The sequence below is a fragment of the Mustelus asterias genome, chromosome 25, assembly GCF_964213995.1.
Source record: "Mustelus asterias chromosome 25, sMusAst1.hap1.1, whole genome shotgun sequence".
NCBI classification, from domain to species: Eukaryota; Metazoa; Chordata; class Chondrichthyes; order Carcharhiniformes; family Triakidae; genus Mustelus; species Mustelus asterias.
The window spans coordinates 17,639,411-17,658,860 of record NC_135825.1 but is presented as its reverse complement, the minus strand read 5'-3'; the positions used below and the strand labels follow the sequence as shown (position 1 = coordinate 17,658,860).

The 19,450-nt window shown below is 43.8% G+C and overlaps 1 protein-coding gene across 1 annotated transcript; it reads left to right on the top strand.

The window, feature by feature from the left end:
• The first annotated feature begins 5,529 nt into the window (after window positions 1–5,529).
• On the top strand, window positions 5,530–16,883 carry LOC144511720 (acidic mammalian chitinase-like). Its single transcript, XM_078241944.1, has 12 exons — window positions 5,530–5,554; window positions 8,815–8,844; window positions 8,934–9,135; window positions 11,074–11,130; window positions 11,340–11,505; window positions 12,661–12,785; window positions 14,458–14,581; window positions 14,694–14,876; window positions 15,559–15,675; window positions 15,781–15,919; window positions 16,585–16,596; window positions 16,684–16,883. The coding sequence occupies exons 1-12, from the start codon at window positions 5,530–5,532 to the stop codon at window positions 16,881–16,883; spliced, it is 1,380 nt and encodes a 459-aa protein (XP_078098070.1).
• The last annotated feature ends 2,567 nt before the right edge of the window (window positions 16,884–19,450 follow it).

Below are 19,450 nucleotides of genomic sequence, written 5' to 3'. Positions count from 1 at the left end.
GAACTTTCCCCCTTTCACCTTGAACCTGTGCCCCCTTGTAATTGGCACATCCACCTTGGGAAAAAGCTTCTGACTATCCACCCTGTCCATGCCTCTCATAATTTTGCAGACCTTTATCAGGTCTCCCCTCAGCCTCCGTCTTTCCAGTGAAATCAATCCTAGTTTATTCAACCTCTCCTCATATCCAATGCCCTCGAGACCAGGCAATATCCTGGTGAATCTTCCTTGCACTCTCTCCAAAGCTTCCACGTCCTTCTGGTAAAACTAAATGCTTTGCACTTAACTGAGATATGAAGTGGCTACTCTTCTTTTCCAATCTTCCTTTCCCTTTTTGAAATTTTAAGCATGATACCTGAAGTGTTATACGTACTCTTAAAACATTTGTGTAAGATGGCCGACCCAACATGGCTTTGCTCATGAGTTGTCTTGGATCTTGAACAGATCATGAATATAGCTCCGAGCCTGGCTAATTGTAGCTTTAAACGGAACACTCTAATTCAGCAGAGAAACAATTATACTACTGAGGCAAGGGAAAGAGCAAATACCTGTAAATTTTAACCTCGGGGTCTTTATTTTTTTCATGGGACGTGGGTGTCACTGACAAGGACAACATTTCTTATCCACCTTTAATTGCCCTTGAATTGAATGGTTTGTTCAGCCATTTCAGAGGGCAGTTAAGACTGTTTTGGATCTGGAGTCACACTTAGACCAAGATGGTAGATTTCCTTCCCTTAAGAACATCAACAAACCAGATGGACATTCATGACAATAAATAATGGTGTCATGGTTACCATTTATATATTTTAATTGAATTTAAATACCACCATCTGCCATGATGGGATTTGAACCCATGTTCCAGAGCATTAGCCTGCACCTCTCAGTTGTTAGTCCAGGAACTTTAACCACTACACCACCATTGCCCATCATTAAAACAGCCAACTCTGTCGAAGGGTCATCCAGACTCGAAATGTTGGCTTTATGCTCTCTCCACAGATGCTGTCAGATCTGCTGAGATTTTCCAGCATTTTCTGTTTTTGTGAATAAAACAGCACGGTGGCACAGTGGTTAGCACTGCTGCCTCACAGCATCAGGGTCCAGCTTCCATTCCAGCCTCGGGTCACTGTCTGTGCGGAGTCTGCATGTTCTCCCCGTGTCTGCGTGGGTTTCCTTCAGGCGATTCGGTTTCCTCCCACACTCCAAAGATGTGCCGGTTAGGTTGATTGACCATGCTAAATTGCCCCTTCGTGTCAGGGAGACTAGCAGGTTAAATATGTGGAGTTAAAGGGTTGGGGTCTGTGTGGTATTGTGGTCAGTGCAGACTCGATGGGCCAAATGGCCTTCTTCTGCACTGTGGGGATTCTGTGATTCTTTCTTTGTTTTAAAGTTGTCTTGTATTTGTAATGAAATGCATAGCTTGGCATATGATGGATGTGTTCTAAACACTAGATTCATATCAATATACTTGTTTTATATTTGTACATCTATGTTCGAGTCATGAGTAATTTGATTACAATATACTTTGAAATATCGCATAATGAAATCAACTAGTATCTAGAGATTAGTTTGACCTTATTTCAGTATTCTTATAATGTCTGGGACTCTCCCAGCATCCTGCTGTTAACCTCACTCAAAGCAGCAGCTTACTTCACACCATTCCTGATCAGTTGTTCAATATTTTTCAGCCGAAGTTCTGTGTTTTGTGTTCCAGAGACCAGAGAGAAAAGAAATATCCACCGAAATTTTACCGCTTCGCCTGCCCGAGGCTCATAAGATCCCACCCGAGGCTAATGAAACATGCCATTCTGCGAGACAGAATCGGGGCGGGCGTGCTGGTAAAATTCTGCCCATCATTTCACATGGGCCCAGAATCAAGTCCAATGAGGTCCTACATGGAAACATAGAAACATAGAAAACTACAGCACAAAACAGGCCCTTCGACCCCACAAGTTGTGCCGAACATATCCCTACCTTTTAGGCCTACCTATAACCCTCCATCCTATTAAGTCCCATGTACTCATCCAGGAGTCTCTTAAAATACCCTATTGAGTTTGCCTCCACCACCACTGACGGCAGCCGATTCCACTCGCCCACCACGCTCTGTGTGAAAAGATTCCCCCTAACATTTCCCCTGTACATACCCCCCAGCACCTTAAACCTGTGTTCTCTTGTAGCAGCCATTTCCACCCTGGGAAAAAGCCTCTGAGAGTCTACCCGATCTATGCCTCTCAACATCTTATATACCTCTATTAGGTCTCCTCTCATCCTACATCTCTCCAAGGAGGAAAGACCGAGCTCCCTCAGCCTATCCTCATAAGGCATGCCACTCAATCCAGGCAACATCCTTGTAAATCGCGTCTGCACCCTTTCAATCTTTTCCACATCCTTCCTGTAATGAGGCGACCAGAACTGAGCACAGTACTCCAAGTGGGGTCTGACGAGGGTCTTATATAGCAGCATCATTATCCCCGGACTCCTAAACTCAATCCCTCGATTGATAAAGGCCAGCACACCATACGCCTTCTTAACCACCTCCTCCACCTACGGGGCCGATTTTAGAGTCCTATGGACCTGGACCCCAAGGTCCTTCTGATCCTCCACAGTACTAAGAGTCTTTCCCTTTATATTGTACTCTTTCATCCCACTTGACCTGCCAAAATGGACCACTACGCATTTATCTGGGTTGAAGTCCATCTGCCACTTCTCCGCTCAGTCTTGCATCCTATCTATGTCCCTCTGTAACTTCTGACATCCCTCCAGACTATCCACAACCCCACCAACCTCCGTGTCATCGGCAAACTTACCAACCCATCCCTCCACTTCCTCATCCAGGTCATTTATGAAAATGACAAACAGCAAGGGTCCCAGAACAGATCCCTGGGGCACACCACTGGTGACCGACCTCCATTTAGAAAAAGACCCATCTATACACACTCTCTGCCTCCTTTGGGCAAACACAGTAACAGTTTTAACAACACCAGGTTAAAGTCCAACAGGTTTATTTGGTAGCAAATACCATTAGCTTTCGGAGCGCTGCTCCTTCACATCCTTTGGGCAAGCCAGTTCTGGATCCACAGGGCAGCAGCCCCTTGGATCCCATGCCCTCTCACTTTTTCTAGAAGCGTTGCATGGGGGACCTTATCGGACGCCTTGCTAAAATCCATATAAACCACATCTACCGCTTTCCCTTCGTCAATGTGTTTAGTCACATTTTCGAAGAACTCCACCAGGCTCGTAAGGCATGATCTGCCTTTGACAAAGCCATGCTGAGTATTCTTGAGCATACTAAACCTCTCTAAATGCTCATAAATCTTGTCCCTCAGGATCTTCTCCATCAGCTTACCAACCACTGAGGTTAGACTCACCGGTCGGTAATTTCCTGGGCTATCCCTATTCCCCTTCTTGAAAATAGGAACCACATCCGCAATCCTCCAATCCTCCGGCACCTCTCCCATCTCCATTGATGACGCAAAGATCATCGCCAGAGGCTCTGCAATCTCTTCCCTCGTCTCCCACAGTAACCTGGGGTACATCCCATCTGGACCCGGTGACTTATCTATCTTGATGCCATTCAAAGATTCCAGCACAACCTCTTTGTTAAAGTCCACATACTCAATCTTTTCAGTCCACCGCAAGCCCACAGTACATCCACCCATGTCCTTCTCCTCTGTGAAAACCGAGGCAAAATACTCATTAAGCACCTCTGCCATTTCTACTGGTTCCGTACTGATTTTCCCGCCTTCACCTTTTATAGGCCCTATTCCTTCACGTCTCATCCTTTTACTCTTCACATATTTATAGAACGCCTTAGGGTTTTCCTTAATTCTACTTGTCAAGGCTTTCTTGTGACCCTTTCTGGCTCTCTTAATTTCCTTCTTTAGTCCCTTCCTACAAGCCGTATACTCATCTAGATCCCTATCTTTGCCAAGCTCTCTGAACCTTTTGTACGCTTTCCTTTTCTTCTCGACTAGGTCCCGCACAGCTTTCGTGCACCACGGTTCCTTTAACCTACCAACTCCTCCCTGTCCGCTCGGAACATTGTCCTGTAGAACCCTAGACAGACATTCCTTGATAAACTGCCACCTCTCTTCAGTAGATTTCCCCGAGAATACCTCCTTCCAATTTACTCCTCTAATTTGCTGCCTTATGTCTTCATATTTCCCCTTACTCCATATAAACACTTTCCGAGCTTGTCTGATCCTCTCTTTTTCCAATGCAAGCATAAAGGAGATAGAGCTATGATCGCTATCCCCAAGATGCTCTCCCACTGAGAGATCTGACCCCTGTCCAGGCTCATTGGTCAGTATCAGATCAAGTACAGCCTCTCCTCTTGTAGGCTTGTCCACATGCTGTGTCAGGAAACCCTCCTGAACACACCTAACGAACTCCTCCCCATCCAATCCCCTTACCCTAGGGATATTCCAATCTATGTTTGGGAAATTAAAGTCTCCCATCACAACAACTCCTTCACAGAAGCTGGTGAGCTGAGAACAGATGCTGGGTCATTCACTTTTCCGGTGATGTTGACTTTGCGCAGTGAGGTCGGCATGCAGAGATGAATCAATCTTGTGGGCGATGGGACAGAATTTTCAGCCGAGGCTGTGTAGATGGGACTAGGTGGGCAGACCAGGATCCAAGAGTTCCTTGTCCGTAATGCTTCCAGTCACATGATAAAATGGCAGTCTGACTTTGCAGTTTGGCAAAGCGACGTTGCTGGTTTCACAGCCAGAGGCTGTCACATGATTCCCACCGCAGCAAACAGTCTTTGATAAAACACGTGCATCCCTCGTCTGGGTGCCTGAGATGGTTAAACGTCCCAACCATTGTGAATTGAGAGTTGTCTCAGAGGATGAGTAAACTCCTGTTGCTCAGCCTGATTATGAATTTCAAATCGTCCTTGCATAGCTTTCTTTCAATTTGGTTTATGTAGCCCATGGTGGGCTGTTAGATGCTCTACAAACGAATGATCGAGTTTCCCCCACACTGCCCGGTTAGCATCTTTTGATCGAGATGACCAACAGGCATAAATTTAGCCATTCTCTGTCTTTGTCTGGTTTGAATTTTTGAGAGATTTTTGCAATGGGTACATCTCTCTGTATATTTTATTGAGGTCTTAGTGCCATAAATTTGGCATCTACCATTTTCTAATCAATCTGCTTCATTGCCTTTACCCAAGTGGCTCTGCACATTGCCCCTGCGTTGATGTGATGACTTCTTTCCAAAGATTTCATCAGAAGACATTCCCATGTGCCCAGGCCTCAGAGAACAACTTCAAGTCTAAATATAAGTGCAGGGTTACAACGAAGGACAATGTTCTAGCTGGAACCAAAGGTGTTGTTCGTCATAAGGCTCACAATACAATTATAAAGGTAAACACCAAAATGTGCTTATCTTTCATTTGAAATATCAAACGTAAGTCTGGGTTATTTTTGCCAGAGATATGCAGCACTTAGCACACAAAGTTATCGATAAAAAATGATAAGTTCAGTATATTAAGGCAAAGCAGGGGACCAGCAATACACTAGCTGCAAGATGGCAAAGCTTCTACTTGCGACCGGTGAGTTTGCTTTTTCATGCGAATATATTTTATGCTTTAGGATTTTATTCAGGAATTAAATTGGGAATAGAACAAGGTGAAGACTCCTTCCCAGTTTCTTTGTAATTAAATCAATTCTTGTTGAAGGTTTTGGCCTTACTTACATGCTCATTTTGTCACAGTTTAATGTTGAGAGACTTATACTTATTCAGGTCAAACCTAGCTTGGTGAGTCCATTTATTACTGCATGTTACCTGCTGAGGGATTACTGAAGAAATGTTACCACTTGTTTTTTGCTTTTGATTGTAACAGCAAATTTTATTTTACACATTCATAGAAATTCTACAGTGCAGAAGCAGGCCATTTGGCCCTTCAAGTCTGCACTGACTCTCCAATGGAGCATCCCACCCAGACCCTATCCACGTAACCCCAAGTATTTACCCATTAATCGCCCTAACCTACACATTTTGGGACACCAAGGGACAATTTAGCATGGCCAATCCACCTAACTTGCACTATGGGAGGAAACTGGAGCACCCAGAGGAACCAACACAGACACAGGGAGAATGTGTGAATGCCACACAACCAGTTATCCAAGGCCGGAATTGAACCTGGGTCTTTGCCCTGTGAGGCAGCAGTGCTAACCACTCTGCCACCATGGCCCCTTGCCACTGTGCTATGCTCCTTATGACAAACATCCTATAATCTGACTCCGTCATACACCACAGAAGACGTGTGGATTCTATACATACTAAAAGCTTTAAATAGTGACTAGATAAAATGATTTCTGCAACCTGCAGTCATTTGTGATTTAATTTCTATTTAATTAACCCAAAGTATTGTCTTTTGAGATAGCAGAGTCCTTGTAGACAAATTTGTCAGTAATATTTCATTGTCTCTCATTTCATATTTCCATGAAATGGGACAATGCTCTGTTATACAACTCTGTTATACAACTCTGTTATACAACTCAGGTCATTCATCTGCTCTGAAACCCTCATACATGTCTTTTCTACTTGTGGATTTGATTTTTCCAAAGTTCTTACATAAACTAGAGTTCATCTAAAACTGTCCATATCCAAACTCAAACCAAGTCCTGTTCACCCATCACACCTGTGCTTACTGATCCTATTTTGGCCCTCCATCTGGCAACAGCCAATTATAAATTCCCATCTTTTTACTCAAATCATTCCAAAGGCCTTGCCCTTTCCCACGACTGTGGCATGCTCGAGCTCTGCAAGCCTCCAAGATCTCCACCCTCCTCCAAATCTGGCCTTTTGCATTCCGGCTTTTAGTCACAGCAACATTATGTCTGTGCCTTTAGATGCTCAGGTCTTAAGCTGTGGAAATCTGCCCTCAGCCTCTCCATCGCTCTCCCATTCTCTCCTTCCTCAGGAAGCTGCTTCAATCCTATCTGTTTGACCATGCTTTTCCCCATCTGCCCAAATACCTCCACAGCCACAGGAGGCCTGGAATATTCTGCCACTAGCCATAGCACCATTATGTCCATGATCTGGGGTTATAGTTTGTGGATTAGGGGTAAACCTTTCAGAACTCAGGTGAGGAGACGTTTCTTCGCCCAGAGAGTGGTGAATGTGTGGAACTCACCACCACAGAAAGTAGTTGAGGCCAGATGTGGTGATTTCAAGAAGAAATTAAATACAGCTCTTGGGGCCAAAGGGATATGGAGGATATGGGGACCAGGGTATTAATTTTGATGATCAGCCATGATCATAATGGCGGAGGCACAGTGACACAGTGGTTAGCACTGCTGCCTCACAGCGCCAGGGACCCAGGTTCGATACCCGGCTTGGGTCATTGTCTGTGTGGAGTCTGCGTGTTTTCCCTGTGTCTGTGTGGGTTTCCACCGGGTGCTCCGGTTTCCTCCCACAGTCCAAAGATGTGTGGATTAGGTTGATTGGCCATGCTAAATTGACATTGGTGCCAGGGGGATTAGCAGGGTAAATATGTGGGGTTATGGGAATAGGGCCTGAGTGGGATTGTGGTCGGTCAATGGGATGAATGGCTTCCTTCTGCACTGGAGGGATTCTATGATAATGACTAGAAGGGCCAAATGGCCTGCTCCTGTTTTGAGTTTCTCTCTTTTATTTCTGTCCCTAAACATCTGCATCGCACAGCCTCTCATTTCTTCCTCAGCACTAAAGTTAAATCCTACCTGTTTGACCAAAATTTTCCTCACTTGTCTGAACATCTCCTTGCGTGGCTCAGTTTCAATATTTTGTCTGACAATTGCTTCCATTGCATTAAGATCTGGTTGCTCTGTTAGATCAATGTTTCAAGAGTTTTTGTTTGATTATTGCCAAGTTTAGGGAGAAATCCTCTTGAAAGCTTCACCCCAGCGATTCAATACATTTGTAGGGGAAGGCAGGTCAACCCAAAAAATTCAGGCCAGTGGACCAATTGTTCTTTCATCACTCCATGCAGTTATTTTCTTATCCTATGTATTCCTGCCATTTCTCACCTCGACGTTCATTGAAACGCTGTACGTGTTGATAACATTTGAATTTGGGCGGCACGGTAGCACAGTGGTTAGCACTGCTGCTTCACAGCTCCAGGGACCTGGGTTCGATTCCTGGCTTGGGTCACTGTCTGTGTGGAGTTTGCACATTCTCCTCGTGTCTGCGTGGGTTTCCTCCGGGTGCTCCGGTTTCCTTCCACAGTCCAAAGATGTGCGGGTTAGGTTGATTGGCCATGCTAAAAATTGCCCTTAGTGTCCTGGGATGCATAGGTTAGAGGGATTAGTGGGTGAAATATGTAGGGATATGGGGGTAGGGCCTGGGTGGGTTTGTGGTCGGTGCAGACTCGATGGGCCGAATGGCCTCTTTCTGTACTGTAGGGTTTCTATGTTTCTATGTTTCAGACGGCAGAACTTTGTTCCATCTGCGCAATAGTATTATTTCATTAAAAAAACTTTCTAAATCAATAGGTCTCCAATGAATTCCATCGATGGAATGTCATCACATTGTTGCATGAAGATGTAAGAATACAGAGGCCACATGTGATATTTGTCCAGCAAATAGCAGTCAACAAATTCAGTCATCTGTATAACCGTGGCAAGTGTATTCATAAGAATGTCAATGATACATTAATGCACTGAACACCTCATCAAAACAGCTCAGGACCCCTGCATTGTTTCATTGAGCTAACTTACCAGAACTCAAACTTAAAACACTAGAGCTAAAATACTGTTGTGAACCTCTGCAATTTCAGACCTTATTTTCTCATAACTCTTAACACTTCTCCTATATGCTTTATTACAGTGGTGGTCTTGTTGGCGTGCCTGGAACTGGGTAAGTCTCTGCATAATTTCAAGCTTTTTTACAATTGAATGTGATGAGTTTAAGCACTGTCCCTGATTTCCATTTTATCTCACGGACAGGCTCTGCCTACAGACTGGTCTGTTATTTTGCAAACTGGGCTCAGTACAGACCAGGTGCGGCGAAGTACACTCCAGAGAACATCCCCCCTTGCATGTGTACTCACCTGATCTATGCTTTTGCTGTCATGAAGAACAATGAAGTTAGCACCTTTGAATGGAATGATGTGACTATGTACAAACAGTTTAACGCCCTTAAATCCAGGTACTGGATGCCGGTAACAAACTCCTGAATTCAACGAAGTTTTAATCAACTAGACATTATTTAGTTTACTAGAAAAGAAGAATTTCTCTGCACTTAAATTCCCATATTTTACTTCTTACTTGTTTCTTTAGGTTCCTGTCTTAATTCTCATTCTAAGACGGGCGGCACAGTGGCACAGTGGTTAGCACTGCTGCCTCACAGAGCCAGGGACCCGGGTTCGATTCCCGGCTTGAGTCACTGTCTGTATGGAGTTTGCACATTCTCCCTGTGTCTGTGTGGGTTTCCTCTGGGTGCTCTGGTTTCCTCCCACAATTCAAAGATGTACGGATTAGGTTGATTGGACATGCTAAATTGCTCCTGAGTGTCAGGAGGACTAGCTAGGGTAAATGTATGGGGTTATGGGGATAGAGCCTGGGTGGGATTGTGGTTGGTGCAGACTCAATGGGCCAAATGGCCTCTTCCTCCCACCAGGGCAGCACAGTGGCACAGTGGCTAGCACTGCTGCCTCACAGCTCCAGGGACCTGGGTTCGAATCCCAACTTAGGTCACTGTCTGTGTGGAGTTTGCACATTCTCCCTGTGTCTGCGTGGGTTTCCTCCGGGTGCTCCGGTTTCCTCCCACAGTCCAAAGATGTGTGGGTTAGGTGCATTGGCCATGCTAAATTGCCCATAGTGTCCCGAGATGCATAGGTTAGAGGGATTAGCGGGTAAATATGGGCGGTTACGGGGATAGGGCCTAGGTGGAATTATTGTCGGTGCAGACTCGATAGGCCGAATGGCCTCCTTCTGCACAGTAGGGTTTCTATGATTCTATGTATCTGCACTGTAGGATTCTATGATTCTATGAAGACAATGTAAGTTATAATAACAATGATAATGATGGGGTAGACAGGAAAGACTTATTTCTCCCAGTTCATGGTGCACAGTGGCACAGTGGTTAGCACTGCTGCCACAGTGCCAATGACCCGGGTTCGATTTTGGCCTTGGGTGACTGTGTGGAGTTCGCGCATTCTCCCCATGTCTGCGTGGGTCTCCTCTGGATGCTTGGGTTTCCTCCCACAGTCCAAAGTTGTGCAGGTTAGAGGGATTGGCCATGCTAAATTGAAGCTTAGTGTCCAAAGATATGTAGGTTATGTGTATTTGACTTGGTAAATTAATGGGGTTATGGTGATAGGGCAGTGCTCTTTCAGAGAGTCAGTGCAGACTCGATGGGTCAAGTAGGCTCCTTCTGCACTGCAGGGATCCAAGAGTTCTATAGGTGGTTGAGGGGTCAAGTGCCAGGGGACATAGACTTAAGGTGATTGGTAAAAAGATTAGAGGGGACATCAGGAAAAGCTTTCTCACCCACCCTGAGGATGGTGGCTGTCCATAATTCTCTACCTAAGTGGGTGGTTGCGAAATTTAAAAGGTACCTGAATTGGCATCTGAATTGCTGTAGCCTACAAGGTTAAGATGAAGTGCTGGAAAGTCAGAATAAAATGAATGGCTAGTTCATTTTTTCAGAGGCTAAATGGCTTATTTCTATACGGTAACCTTTCTATGGTTCTATGACTTTAAAGGACAAGCAGGCTATGTAACCCCAATCAGTCTTGTCTTAAGGGGACGAAGAAGATATTCACTGAGCTCTGCTTCACATGAGGCAGAGACACACACCCATTGAATAACTCAGTGAAGAATAGTAAATTGCTGCAGAGAGCATTTCATACTTGCACATAAATTAGGGCCCAGTCACATTCTTATAGATTCTGTTCAGAATGTACCTATTATTCTGCCAATTGGACTGAGATACTGAACCTTAATTATTTGCAGTATTGAAGAGCGTGCTCTTATAAAGATTAGGACTGTGATATGTTGGAGTCATTATTCTAACTGTATTGAATGTGTTTTATTCCCTCAACTATTTTATTTCTAATTCAGCTATTTGTTTTATTCACAACAGGAATGGAAACCTTAAAACAATGCTCTCTGTTGGAGGCTGGAACTTTGGAAGCCGAAAGTAAGATTGAAAGATTGTTGGTTTAGTGAAGCATTTTTTAAAAAAATTTCATTCAGTAAGACTAGTTCACTAACAAATATTGTCTTGCTTCCAAACATATGTTGGCAAGAGTCACCAATGTGTGTTGGAAGCCCAAAGAGAACAGTTTCACACTTGTTTCACTGTCAGTTTTCCTATCAATATTGATTTTGTGTTAACTTTCTCTATAGATTCAGCGCTATGGTTGCCACACCCGGAACTCGTCAAATATTCATAAAATCTGCAATTACCTTCCTGCGCAAATATGGATTCGATGGTTTGGACATTGACTGGGAGTATCCTGGGGCAAGGGGTAGCCCATATAAAGATAAGCATCTCTTTACCGTCTTAACACAGGTAGGAACCTAACTGGCACATTACTCAGTTTAAAAATTGTCAGAAATTGAATTCTACCCACAGGTTAATTTGCTTGTCATTTGTAGAAAAGTGTTGCATCATGTAAGTAAAGGAAGCACATGACCGTGTTAGTGTCAGTGACATGTCCTTGTGTGAATGTGAAAAGCAAATTTGGAGATATCAGTGATCTTAGAAGAACGTGCCACAAATAAATCTTAATGTTAAAGTGATATATATCTTGTTGTGGATTAGAAACATGGGAACATGAATAACCTTTGAGTCAATCCTCCATTTGATGAGATTCCAATCATAGTTCATTGAAATCATTATAATTAAGTGTTTTTCTTTCTTTTAATTAGTTAGCTAAAGAGTTTATATTTCAAAGGGCAATTACATTTACCCTCAATTTCTTCACCTCCACTCTTGAAGGCACTGACACACTCTGGGGTACCCTGTTCTCCCAGCACCATTGTTATCTAAACAGTGCATGCCAACCTTTTGTAGAGCATTGTGGAACATGTCTAAAGTGTATTCATCCTCAGCTGATGTCTTTATATAGACATTTAATAGTGATAATCACTGGATATTTCTCAGGAACAGAAACTTCAGTGGATTTTTCTCCCCTGTTCTACAGTGATTTAAAAAAAATCCTTGAACTGCTGTTAATCTGTCCTCTGTTTGAACCCAGCTAAAACTCTAAACCTCCCTTGTGCCCGGTTCGTTAGCATGCTATGTTTCGCTGTAGATATATATTTAAAACAAAGAACTCTTTGGCCAGACTTTCATAGAATCCTTACAGTACAAAAGGAGGCCATTCAGCCCATCGAGCCTGCACTGATAGCAATCCCACCCAGGCCCTATCCCTCTAACCCTACATATTAACCCTGCTAATCCCCCTGACACTAAGGGGCAACTTAGCATAGCTAATCCACCTAACCTGCTCATCTTTGGAGTGTGGGAGGAAACCGGAGCGCCCAGAGGAAACCCACGCAGACACAGGGAGAATGAGCAAACTCCACGCAGTCACCTGAGGTCAGAATTGAACCCGGGTCCCTGGCGTTGTGAGGCAGCAGTGCTAACCACAGTGCCATCGTGCCATTTCCATTTTGTGTAATCTGTTAATTATGCTAACTCCAATTTCTTTTTGATGTTTAGGAATTGGTGGCAGCCTTTGAAGCAGAAGGGAAAAGCATTGGGAAACCAAGACTGTTACTTTCAGCTGCAGTGGCAGCCGGAGTATCCAATATTCGAACCGCCTATGAGGTTCCAAAGCTGGGAAAGTGAGTGTTGCCTTCCTTCTTATAGCACCAACATCAAGAAGATCAACTCACTCAAAATCAGCCATCTTCAATTAGCTCATTACACATAGTCACCATTTTTCTTTGCTCGAATTTACAAGGCTCATGAATGTGTTTGTTTCCTCTAGCATTGTCTGAGCTAAATAATAGATTTTCTATCATCATATTTACTCTTTCCATTACTTTGAAAACCTGCACATGTCTCATCTCAACCATTTCTCTGTGAAAATAATATCTTCAGGCCATGCTGAAGATCTGGAATTTCACCATCGCAATGGCAGTTAGGGATAGGAAATAAATGCTGGCCTTGACAACGATACTTACAATCAAAAATCTGTTGGACTGCTCCTCCTTAAGCCATTTCTATTTTATCTATATCCCAATTATGATAGGATAACGAAACCTTCTGTCTTTCTCCTGAATTGGCTTCACAATTCATCTGTGCAATTTCATCATTGTTTTCCCTGGCTTACATCATAGTGCCTTGAGATGAATTCTCCTAATAGATTTGCTCTATCATTCACATTGACCAGATATTTTGTGGGTATGATCAGTGGTTGCTCTCAATTTTCTTTTCTCTCTAATCCTTATCAGCAGAGACTATTTCCTGTTATATAAATTTTCTGTTATTTATTCCTAAAAGTATTTTGCTCATTAAAACTAAAATTTATCGGCCATATCATTCATTATTTTGTCGAAGGTAATGGTGTGGACTTTCTGCCCATGTTCCCTGATCTTCTGCTGTAACTTCAACAGAAGATTGACAGAAAATGCTAAGTGTCACATTCACTGATCTACTGCTGAAGTTATGGTAGACAATTAGGAAGTTGCATCAAGTCCAGAGTTAAGCAGAGATATAGCTACTTGATAGTAGTTTGTGCCATTTCATTCAATGCTGAGATTAAAATTTGTAAATGATCTTGAAGTGTTCAGAAAATATTATTGGGCGATTCAGGAACATCTGCATGCTATTTTCCTTCCTTTGTGAGCTCTGAAATTATGGCCAGGAATCTCCCAACCCACCTGCCACTGGAATTCTAGCGGACGGGAGGGGCGGACCATGTAAAGGTTCATTGAAGTTGGGCAGGAACCTTTGGTTTTCAGGCTAGCACGGCCGGAGAATCCTGCTTGATGCCACAAAGCAGCATGTTTGTCCAGAATTAATGTTATCAAGGCTATCCTTGTCGAATTATTCCATAATAATCGGGATGATGGGCCATGACCCATAGGCTGGAATTTTACCGTCCCGCCCGCCACGGGAATCGGAGCGAGAGAGGGGCAGACCATGGAAAGATCCGTTGACCGTGGGTGGGATTTTCCAGTTTTGGGGCAAGCAAGGCCAGAAAATCCCACCCTTTGGGCAGAATTTTACCGGCACGTCCTTCCAAGGTTCATACGATCCTGTCCGAGGCCAACGGAGAATGCCATTCTCCAAGCCTCACCCGCCCCCGGAATTAGGTGCGGGCGTGCCGCTAAACTACCGGCCATAGTGTGTGATTGTAGCATTGCTGCAAAGAATAAGGCATAAAACAAGCTAAAAGGAAGTGAAACATAAATTGAGTTTTAGAGTATTGGAGAATGTGAAAACAGCAAATAAAGCTAAAAACTATACATATTTTATATGTAAGATAACAATGTTACTTCCTCCTTACAGAACTCTAGATTTCTTCAATGTGATGACATACGATTTCTATGGTCCATGGAATCACTTTGTTGGAGAAAACAGTCCTCTTTATGCTCTCCCTAATACCTACGGAAATAACCATTTATTTAACATGGTTCGTATTCATGAATATTATTTATTTCACTTTTAAAGCAGTACTAACTTCAATTTTACAACTGAGTGAATTGCTTGCAGTCTATACATTAACATTACCAATCTCTCCACAGGCCGGAACCATCAAATACTGGAAGCAACAGGGCGCTCCTGCAGAGAAACTGAACGCTGGTTTCGCCGGCTATGGTCACACATTCAGACTGAGCACATCCAGAACAACTCCCGGTGCCCCAGCAAGTGGCGGTGGACCAGCTGGGCATTATACACAGCAATCTGGTTTCCTGGGTTACTTTGAGGTACATATGGTGCCACTTATAGGCCGAATATCAAATGCGAATAGATCGAATATCTAAGTTCCTGGAAAATGGTGTATTTTCCCATGGGAATATGTGGGGAAGAATTTTCCCGTTCCGCCCGCTACGGGAATCATAGCGGGTGAGGCAGACGGACCATGCCAAGGTCCATTGACCTCGGGCGGGATTTTCCAGTCTTCGGGCGAGCATGGCCAGAAAATCCTGCCCATAATCTTAATTGGCATTCATTATATTTCATCTTTCTCAAAGTGGATGAAAGGATAGTAGACAATTTAATGGACAAGAACTTGTTTTTTTTAAATGAAGCAAACCATTTGGATTAAATTTCGGTAGTAGATGGTATTTTTGACTTTGGGTGACATGACGAAATGAGGCAGATCAATTCACCCGCCTATTTTACACCTCATGATAAAATTGACAGTTGTGTAACTGGTTCCTGAATCAATATCCTCAATTTTACGCAAGCATTTAAAGACAAATCATTCATTAGATTCAACGTAGAGTTTTGTGTGCATTATGTAAGAAAAACCCAGAAGAACTAAGGAAACCTAGCAAGAACTAATGAATTTAAATAGATCCTAACTGCACTTAAATTACTTCAAACCAGTAATAATTTTCAACGACAATACAATGGTCACATCCTAATGTCTCTTTCTTTTGACAGATCTGTCTCTTCCTGAAAGGCGCTACCAAAAAGTGGGATGCTTCACAGATGGTTCCTTATGCCTACAAAGGAAATGTTTGGGTTGGATACGATGATCCTCAAAGCTTTGACGACAAGGTCTGCTTTACATAATTGCTGTATACTTTAAGAGTCTTACAGTGCTTTACTGTCATATATGGCTAATATGGTGATTTTATTTTTCCTTCTGATATTGGATTCCAGATCAAGTGGCTGAAGCAAAGCCAAATTGGAGGAGCAATGATGTGGACCCTTTCTCTGGATGATTTCAGTGGCACTTTCTGCCACCAGGGAAAATATCCTCTCATCAGTCAACTACACGATCGTCTTGACATTAACAAACGTAATTCTTTGGGGCGAATAACCTTAACCAAGCGCTTGCTGCTGCTTAATAGAAATTCGATACGAAGTGCCATTATTTTTGCTAAATGAGGCTAACAAATCATCCATTCAGTGTGATTTGCTTCTGAATACCTAACTTGAAGAATATTAATGTGGATAGTTAGCACCAACAAACACCCCAAACCATAGGTAACAGAACAATGCAGAGGCAAAGATGGCCCAGAACCTCCGTTCTTCAGGACATTGTACCTGGGGGGTGGAGGTGGCAGGCTATCACCAAATATGTGATGGGGGAACCCCCACCGCTCATTGGAAGCAGTCCAACAATACTAGTATTGAAATATAGTACAACCTCAACCTCTGAACTCAGAGCTGTTGGTGTGGAATTGAAGTTAGCCCCAATTACTTTTTTAACTGAGGAGGGGTTCTGTGCACCCCCGTGGAATGTTTCTTGGCTGCGGGAGGCGGCCTGCCATTAGCCAATGGTGGGATCTTCTGGTCCCGCCATGCTCAATGGGGTTTCCCATTGAATCCACCCTCCAACTCCCCACCGCCACCGGGTAGAAGATCCCACTGGCGGGAAAAGCCAGAAAATTGCCCCCCACTATATCAATGCACATCATTTTTTAACCAAATTGTCGATTAATGACACTTACTTCCTTCCAGAATGTGGACCTGGTGTCGCCACCACTGCTGGCCCTCATGGGGATAAGACAAATCCTCCTGAAGTCACTACCGCACCATTTGTACCAAAGACCACCGAAGCTAAAACCACTGCTGCTCCTCCTGCGGTTAAGACACCTCCTGGTAATGCTCAATTCTGTACTGGCAAAGCCGATGGTATGTATCCTGACCTAAAGAATAAGAACGCCTACTATGAATGTGCTCATGGAAGGACCTACCTGGAACATTGTGGTTCTGCACTAGTCTATGACACTTCCTGCAAATGCTGCAACTGGCCTTGAAATAAAACAGGTACATGGACTCCACTCATATAACTAACAATGTTGGCTGGTTGCTGTGGGTTTGGGTTCACTTCGAAATTCAAATGCTGTCAACTCTCATGGGGATATAAGAATTGTGAGACAAAAAAAGACCAAGGCCCAACCAGTTTGCCTTCTGCCCGCCTGAGAGTGATGGTTCCAGCACAGTAGGAAGCTGGTTGAGCCCACGTTAGTGTGTTGCAAACTGACCTTTCCTCATCCTTTCCACTTAATCCTGCTGGTTTCCTTCCCCCTTCAGCTGCTTCCAATTGCCTTTTGAAATCCACAATTGAATCTTCCTCCATTGCTTTTAACAGGTAGCATACTCCAAACTGTAACCATGTACAGCATAAAGGCATCTTTCCTCATCTTGCCTTGTTCTTTTTTGTCAATTGCTTAAAATTTGTGTTCTTTAGCTCCCGACTGTCCAGCAAAAGAGGATTATATAGCGCCTTCCATAATCCTCATTTTATCCCAAAGGGTTTTATAGACAAGGAAGTACATTTGAAATGTGGTCACCGTGCAGTCAATTAGGACACAGCAAGATCCCATAAACAGAAATGTGATAATGGCCCGACAATCTGCCTTATTTTCAGTGATGTTGATTGAGGAATAAATACTGACCAAAGCTCTGGGGAGCAAAATAGTGCCACGAGATCTTTGACTTCCAGTCGAGGCAAGCAACGCCTCTGTTTTGTGTCTTATCTGAAAGCTGTCACCTGGGGCAGTGTCGGACTCCCTCAGCACTGCACTCGAGTGTCAGCTTCCATTTTGTAGTCAAGTCTCTGCTCTGTGACTATGACCCCACACCTTCTGACATCAGAGTCAAAAGCGCTGGTGGTGGAATGAAAGACATTGGGTGGGATTTTCCTGAGAATAAGATGAAGAATGTTAGGATGGACCAAAGGTCCGTTGCCTTTGGGTGGGAATATTGCTTTTTCTAATTTCATGCCAGAGGCTTAATTTTAATTTTTTTGCTCCTGAACGCTAACAAACTCTATTTTTTTCCCAGCCCGTCGCTGATTTACAGCAATGAAGCTCTAATGACCATCAGTTTAATCATTGAAAATTTCATCACTTGTCAGAACAAATGTACAAGAACCATCACAGTGCTGGCTCAAAGAATTCTCTTTCCAGTAAAGATAATGATTAAAACTAAAAAATAAAATAATTTGCAGAACTAATTATCTTGTATTTTCTTTAAAAATTATAAGATTGGCATTTCTGTAATGCTTCCTCTGCCAAATGCTCTGTGCAAAGAATTCTCCTTCAGTGCAGAGACTGTTGGCTGTGAATATCCAATTCTGTGTTATATTGACTGTTTAGAAGGAAACATACCAAAGTTGCAACATGGGGTGAGACCATTCGGCCCAAGCAATCCATGCTGGCATTTACTCTCCACACGAGCAAGGTCAAGTCATTGTTACCTGCCCTCTTTCCATATCCCTGCTTGAATTTAAATGCTTTCATTTCTGAAATTAGATCCAGGTTCTCCATAACACCAGCCATCAAATGTAAACCATCACTGCTGGAAACAGGAACAGGCCATTCAGCCCCAGTCTTGGGCTGGGGAAGGGCTTTTGGGCCCTGACAGCCATGCACTATATGGTGTGCAGGGCATGATCAGTCACTTCTGGAATTTGGTCCTGGGGGTGGGGGGAGGGGGGGGCAGAAACATGATTGTTAGAGGTAGAGGCCACAGTCATGGTCTGGGAAGGCATCTGCTTCCTGTAAGTTGGGAGCTAAAAAGTCATGAGAGGGTGAGATATTGAATAGTCTCATTAGAGATGGGGGGGGGGGGGGGGGGGAGGGGGGGTGGAGGGAGTGTGGGGTGGGGTCCAAAAATGTCTGGACATATATGGTCTTCAGAATGGGAGGGATCAGATAACCAAAGGGCCTGGGGACATCAACATTAAAAGGTTCAAGGGGCAGGAAAAGAACATCAACATGGATATTGATGAGATCAATGGTAGTGGGTGATGCTAGTGAAAGGAGGAAGGGGAATTATGAGGGATTTAGGATGGAGGAGGATGCATGTGACTTGGTGAGTGATAAGGGGAGGAAGCTGATCTCTCAGATGAAGTTGGCAGCACCAATTTCAAACTCACCTTGCAGTGATACAGCTCAAACAACATGCCAGAAAACAATTGGCCAGGCATGGGGGTCACAGGTCATGTGGGAGGAGCTCAGCACAGCTAATCTTGCCTGATTAAAGGGGCACCCTATAACTGTCTTCCTCAAACTGTAGACTGGATGGTTCACCTGACTGCTGGACTCGAGGGTCTCCTTCTTCTTAGGCAGTCCCTCGGAGTCAAAGACACTAAAATTTAGTTCTCAGATGACTGAGAAGTCCAATGCAGGCTCTGTCATGGGTGGTCAAAGGAGTGGGTGGGAGGGATGACCAGGTTGCCATGCACTCGATGTTTGTGTTCAGCTTACTCGTGCCGATGAAGCTTGAAATGTTTAGCTCCCCCCGTATGCATTTCCTCCACTTCAGGAAGTCATGGTCCAAGGATTCCAAGGTGTTGGTAGGAATGTTGCACTTTTCC